The sequence below is a fragment of the Rhinolophus ferrumequinum genome, chromosome 14 (assembly GCF_004115265.2).
Source record: "Rhinolophus ferrumequinum isolate MPI-CBG mRhiFer1 chromosome 14, mRhiFer1_v1.p, whole genome shotgun sequence".
NCBI classification, from domain to species: Eukaryota; Metazoa; Chordata; class Mammalia; order Chiroptera; family Rhinolophidae; genus Rhinolophus; species Rhinolophus ferrumequinum.
Window position 1 is genome coordinate 8023827 of NC_046297.1, and position 1635 is coordinate 8025461.

General features: G+C 33.0%; 1 protein-coding gene across 1 annotated transcript; it reads left to right on the forward strand.

Moving 5' to 3' along the window:
* Window positions 1-515: 515 nt before the first annotated feature.
* On the forward strand, window positions 516-1054 carry LOC117033962 (NADH dehydrogenase [ubiquinone] 1 alpha subcomplex assembly factor 2-like). Its single transcript, XM_033126512.1, has one exon. It carries the CDS (start codon window positions 545-547, stop codon window positions 1052-1054), a length of 510 nt encoding a protein of 169 aa, XP_032982403.1. The 5' UTR covers window positions 516-544.
* The last annotated feature ends 581 nt before the right edge of the window (window positions 1055-1635 follow it).

Sequence of the window (1635 nt, forward strand, 5' to 3'; positions counted from 1 at the left end):
AAACTTCTAGTTATAACATTAATAAGTCATTAATATTACATGGAGATGTAATATACAGCATAGGCAATAGAGTCAATAATACTGCAGTAACTTTGTATGGTGACAGATGGTTCCTGGACTTCTCGTGGTGATCACTTCTAAGGTATAGAAATGTCTAATCCCTATGCTGTACACCTGAAACTAATATCATACTGTATGTCAACTGTACTTTAAAGAGAACCACACATTCCAGAATGATAATTTGAAAAAAAATAAATAAAAATCCCTGAATAACATTAACCTATTGACTGAATATCAAGTAAACTGAGACTTAAAATACAGTCAAAATAAATTCAAGATGCATGCTTTTAGTTCTAAATGATCAGAAATAAAACTAGTTTTATACATAATTACAGATTATATTTTGATATAGCTAGATGCCTCTATTTCTTTCCTTCCTTTTCTACAGTATTACCTGATATTGTCATCCTATGGATATAATTAACTTACTGTCAAAAATATGTACCGAGCTGCTGCTACTCGCGCTGGAACCAAGGCGGCGGGTATGGGTTTGTCGCAGAATTTGTTCCGCGCCCTGTGGAGAGTGCTGTCAAAGGAAGTGAAGGAGCAAGTGGGCACAGACCAGTTCGGGAACAAATACTACCATATCCTGGAGTACGAGAATTGGAGAGGACAGATTATTCGAGAGAGAAGAATTGTAGAAGCAGCAAATAAAAGAGAAGTGGACTATGAAGTAGGGAATATCCCAACAGAATGGGAAGCTTGGATTAGAAGAACAAGAAAGACTCCACCTACTATGGCGGAAATATTAAAGAATGAAAAACATAGAGAAGAAATTGAAATAAAAAGCAACGATTTTTATGAAAAAGGAAAACTCCTTAGTAAAGAGGACAATGAGGAACTCTTGGCTCCACCAGTCGAAACTCAGATTAAAGGGCATGCCTCGGCTCCATACTTCGGAAAGGAAGAACCTTCAGTGGCTCCCTCCAGCACTGGTAGAACATTTCAGCCAGGATCCTGGATGCCACAAGATGGCAAGAGGCACAATCAATAAATGCACGGTGATAAAATCATTTCATTTAAATGATATGTGACTATTTTAACAAATAAAAAAAGTAAAAAGTTAAAAAATATATATATATGTACCGAAAAACAAGAGTAAGCAAAATAAGGAGTTTAACATATTAGGGATTCTAATTGGATGAAGAAAATAAAAATAGAAATCCTACCTAAGAAACTTTAAGGTAGAATTTTCCTATCATGAATTAATAGAAGAGACAAACCTAATGAATAGCACAGATAATATTTTGTTCCAGTAACAATTCTCATTAACAGCTATAATTGGTTGAGAATATAAAATTTGATCAAAACTTCTTGTTAAATACAATCTGAATTTAGTGTTTTAAAGAAAACAACAAGGCTACCCCCTTTAAAAATATATTTCATAAATATTATAAAAGCTCAAAGTGAAAGTAGAAACTTTCATTTAATATGTAAGACTTTATTTGGGGCATAATGTTTAACCTTTGACTATTTAAAATGACTAAGTAAAAAGACGAATTTATGAAAATTCATACATCCATGGACTCTCTTTTTTTAAAAATTCATTTAAGAAATGTATCTACTGTGAACTAC